Source organism: Littorina saxatilis, unplaced genomic scaffold (assembly GCF_037325665.1).
Source record: "Littorina saxatilis isolate snail1 unplaced genomic scaffold, US_GU_Lsax_2.0 scaffold_617, whole genome shotgun sequence".
Lineage (NCBI taxonomy): Eukaryota > Metazoa > Mollusca > Gastropoda > Littorinimorpha > Littorinidae > Littorina > Littorina saxatilis.
This window is the reverse complement of record NW_027127406.1, coordinates 1-4,592: the sequence shown is the minus strand read 5'-3', so window position 1 is coordinate 4,592 and position 4,592 is coordinate 1. Positions and strand designations below refer to the sequence as shown.

General features: G+C 41.1%; 1 protein-coding gene across 1 annotated transcript; it reads right to left on the bottom strand.

The window, feature by feature from the left end:
* LOC138955875 (uncharacterized) lies at nt 1–4,333 on the bottom strand. The gene is made up of 2 exons (XM_070327386.1): nt 4,208–4,333; nt 1–2,896 (listed from the first exon to the last, which is right to left on the bottom strand). Exons 1-2 carry the CDS (start codon nt 4,302–4,304, stop codon nt 2,172–2,174), a joined length of 822 nt encoding a protein of 273 aa, XP_070183487.1. The 5' UTR covers nt 4,305–4,333; the 3' UTR covers nt 1–2,171.
* Nucleotides 4,334–4,592: the final 259 nt, after the last annotated feature.

Sequence of the window (4,592 nt, the reverse complement as noted above, 5' to 3'; positions counted from 1 at the left end):
CGAGGGGGGGGGGGGGGGGTGGGTGGGTGGGTAGATAGTGATGGTGGTGATACCATTTACAATTGATACAATTTTAAACACAAATATAAATGATACACTCTTCCTCAAAGTTCCACCCAGCTATAAACACAATGACAAAGAATTGCAAAAGCATAAGACACTATTACACCCAAAAAGTTAGTCAGGACAACATACAGACTAAGAGATAACACAAGCAGACAGACATAAGACATGCTTACATACACACTCTTAACAACAGTCTCATGAAAATTTACATTTTAAACTTAATAAATGACAAAATGAAATAGACAATTTACCCTGGTCAGTAACCTAAAATAAAAAAACAATAATAATGAAATACAACATTTATACAAATAACTCCGGAAAAAACAAACACCATTCGATGTTTACTTAAAGGTAACAAATATTCGCATAAGGTGACCAATCAGAACAAAATTCCACATATCTATTCCTGATAAAAATTCATTTTCTTTTCAATCTGATATCTTTGCTTTAATATTTTCTAAAAGACACTCAAAAACGGAACTAACCCCTGAAGTTGACATTTATAGATATAATATTTGCCCCAAAATGTGATCAAATCTAAAACATAATCAATGTTTACATTATCATCATCACCAACTATTATCAATCTGTTGCAAAATGTCAATCGTTCACAATGCAAACATTCTGTGTGCAATAAGTTATTCAGTTCAATCCAGAAGGTTTTAACAATCCTACTTTTCCAAAATAAGTAAAACGTTGTCTCTTCGTGATAGCCACAGAATGTGCAAAACGGTGAATCTTTAATTTTACATAAATATAATTATGTATTACAAGGTGAAATCTGGTGCAAACGTCGCATCTGAAACCACTTTAACTTATATTAACGGTGCTTTGAAAGGGTTTAAAAAACCATTTCCGATTCAAATTACTTTCACTGGTGTTATTCCATTTTGAAACAGCAGCTGGAATAAAGTTAGACTGCACACAAATCTTCTTTCTTTCTTTATTTGGTGTTTAACGTCGTTTTCAACCATTCAAGGTTATATCGCGACGGGGAAAGGGGGGAGATGGGATAGGGGAAAGGGGGGAGATGGGATAGAGCCACTTGTTAATTGTTTCTTGTTCACAAAAGCACTAATCAAAACTTTGCTCCAGGGGCTTGCAACGTATGTAGTACAATATATGACCTTACTGGGAGAATGCAAGTTTCCAGTACAAAGGACTTAACATTTCTTACATACTACACACACAAATCTTCTTCACAACCTGATTTCCCTTTTTATCACTGACCACATTCTACTATCTACCAATTCATGCTGACAATTCATTGTCTTAAAATTCAATTTCATCTTTCACAACGGATACAATTTCAGTATACAACAATATATTACTTTTAACATTTGGAAACAATTCAGAAAACTCTAAAATTAAATGTTGTCATCTTAAATTACTCTTTATTTTCTTCTAAAGGATCCAACAAAATGTCTAGGGTTGGAAAAAAAAATAGGATCGGTCGGGGAATCGGGAACAAGGAACTTTTTGTTCCTAATCCTCAGAAAGCGATGGTGACATTTCTATGTTTTCGTAAGGTGGTTCATACACGTACGTGGAGTCAGTGTTGGTCGGTGTGACCAAACATAGAGAGTGTGCTACTGGAGTCAGTGTTGGTCGGTGTGACCAAACATAGAGAGTGTGCTACTGTAGTCAGTGTCGCTGCCTCTTAAATAGAGGCTACAGGAAGTAGGTAGTCATCAGGCAGAGTGTTGTCTGAGAGTGATGGTGTTATTTCTGTGGTGTTTTCATAAGGTGGATCCTACCTGGACCTAGTGCTGGCCCTTGGGATCAAACATGAAGAACTCAGCTCAATAATAGATGTGGCTAACTCCTGAATTGAGGCTACACATGCAGGATGCAGGTAGTCATCAGGCAGAGTGATGTCTGGGAGTGATGGTGACCTCTCTCTGGTGTTTTCATAAGGTGGATCCGACATGGACCTAGTGCTGGCCCTTATTGGTCAAACATGAAGAACTCAGCTCAATAATAGATGTGGCTAACTCCTGAGTGGAGGCTACATGATAATGTAGTCATCATGCAGAGTGCTGTGTGAAAGGGGCGGTGACTTGTCCATCATGTTTTCGTACGGTGGTTCAACAACGTCGTCTCCTTCACTTAACTGTTTTGGCTGTACTGTTGCAGCGGTTGTTTTCTTTCCTAGGGTGGAGATTATCATCAGGCGGGTTTTTGTGTGGTTGAGGCTTGGCTACGGATTCTCCTGCTTGTGGTTGAACATCTGAGGCAGTTCTCACTGAGGCAGTCCTCCCTTGAGCTGACCGATTAGAACGTGCTGGAGTAGCAGGCCTTGCTCCTTCCAAGACTGAGGCAATGGGGTGAAGGTAGTCATCAGACAGGCTGTTGTGCGACATTGGTGCCGAGACAATCGGTTGAAGGTAGTCATCATTGGAAGTATGGCATGGTGGTATTGACGCTGTTACGTTGTTTTCATACAATGGTTCAGCCAATACAACAGCAGCCTCTTCTTCTTCAGAGCCTGTAGTCGCCGTTTTCAATTCATCCGCACATAAAGCTCGAGGGTGGCTTACATCTTCACCCAAGTTGCTTTCAGAGGTTGGCAACATACTTGCATTTCTGTCAAGCGGTGGTTCACCCCATGAGTCGGCGATCGTCATTGCAGCCATTCCGTCAGTTTTGGGCGCGGGGTGCACTGTAGCAGTTGTTGTCACGGACGAAGAACTACGGACGTTTGGGCGTGCAAGGTCATCATCCGACAGACTGCTGTTTGAAGAAGGACAGGCGATGATACGTAGGAAATCGTCAGACAGGCTGCCTTCTGACAATGGTGAAGAGGCATTGGAGTGTACACTTTCATCGCCTGATGATGAAACAAATATACAATTTCTGATGAATGCTTATACTACATTAAATACAATAATAAATGTTCTTGGAACGTTACATTTATAACAAAACAAAACGTTACGTTCATTAATCTTCGGCCCAGCGCTCTTTCAAGTGGAGAGACAGAAAAACATTTATAATAATGAAAATAAACTTATCTGACAAATTGTCCAGAAGCTCGCTTGGAAGCCACAAGTGAGATAATGATTATAATACGACTTCACCCGACAGTGACTTTGACATTTCACCAGGATCAGCCAGGCATGGGTCATTTCTAAAGGCCAGCAAACGCTGGAAGGGCGGGGAAATGGCTCAGTCGGTAGCGGCGATGGCTTCAAAACCAGTTGTCGCTATCGGCGTGGGTTCGACCCCAACGTTCGGCGAGGGATGTATTTCCCAGAGTCAACTGTGTGCAAGACTCTCATCGGTGTCCGAACACCCACGTGTGCACGCATGCGCACGATAAAGAGCCCAAGTTCACAGCGCTCAGGGCTTGGAAACATCAATACACGCATGCAGGCAGGTACAAAAATGGGTAGCGCCGTATACTGTATGGCAGCTCGCTTTCCCAGGGAGAAAGCAGCCCGAATTCCATGAGGGTAACCTCACAGGACTCTATGAAATTGTATCCTTATCCATATCCTAAGTGTCTGAAGTTTAAAAGCTGAAAGTTCAAAAACGTTAAAGAAATGTCTTCTTAATTTTTCACCCGAACTTGACCCCACTGAGACTTTGAAACGTGACGATAGTCAACCAGATATCTGGGAGGACATCAAATCATGAAAGTGTGTGAAGCTTCAAACCTTGAAATTCCGCTTGGGTCAACCAAACCAATGGCCTTCGAAATTTGGTAAGGTTCGACCAGACTTGGGGCTTATTTGGAGGTCATCAAACATCAGAATTGTGCACAGTTTCAAAGAATTATAGCTTGAATAACACCCCAGAAAACCTCAACGTTAACTTTTTGTCTTTTACTTCTCATGAATGCTAGACTCTCGTGATTACTCAGGTGAAGACAAAGATATTTGCCGTTGCTATCTAGGCAATCGTTTATTATATCTTTTACTCTGCACTATTTTTAAAACAGTTAAAACCTGAATGAAAACTGACAGCACAATACCTGATTACAAAAAATGTGTGTGTCCAATGTTTTTCTCTCGATTTTAATGGAGGACACTATATCCTACGTTCGAATATATCAATTGAAAAAGAATGACAGTTCAGAAAGAGAAAAAGATGCAACAACCAGGGGGACGAATCTGAAAATGGTAAGTAAACGATCCCCTACTTGTTTCCGAGTCATCAGGGATCTCTGAATAGATGTGGTCGTGCACACTGATGAAGGAGTCCCGGTTATCCTGTGCTGCAGGCTGTACGTGGAACATCACGGCATCTGGTGCTCGACGTCTGAACGTGTGGGGAGCGGGAGGTGGTGGGAGGCTTGATATCTTGCCTAGAAATCAACATTTTACTGATTAGATAACCAAGAAATGTCATATGAAAGCAGCAGTTGCCTTGAACGAACCTCTGAAAATGTCAGTGGAGACTCGATCGTCCTGATGTTTTGCCAGCAGGGTTGTTTGTGTGTATGGTAACTCAGCAGCTGTGTTTGCTTTTCACTTGTATTTTTAGATGGTTTAGTTATAATTATTCATTAAGAAGATAATTAGTTT

Excerpts from the sequence above, each read along its gene's own strand:
- LOC138955875 (XM_070327386.1), bottom strand. The coding sequence starts at position 4,304 with ATGTTCCACGTACAGCCTGCAGCACAGGATAACCGGGACTCCTTCATC. Across the intron at positions 2,897-4,207 it reads CCCTGATGACTCGGAAACAA|GCGATGAAAGTGTACACTCC; the intron begins GTAGGGGATCGT and ends TTTCATCATCAG.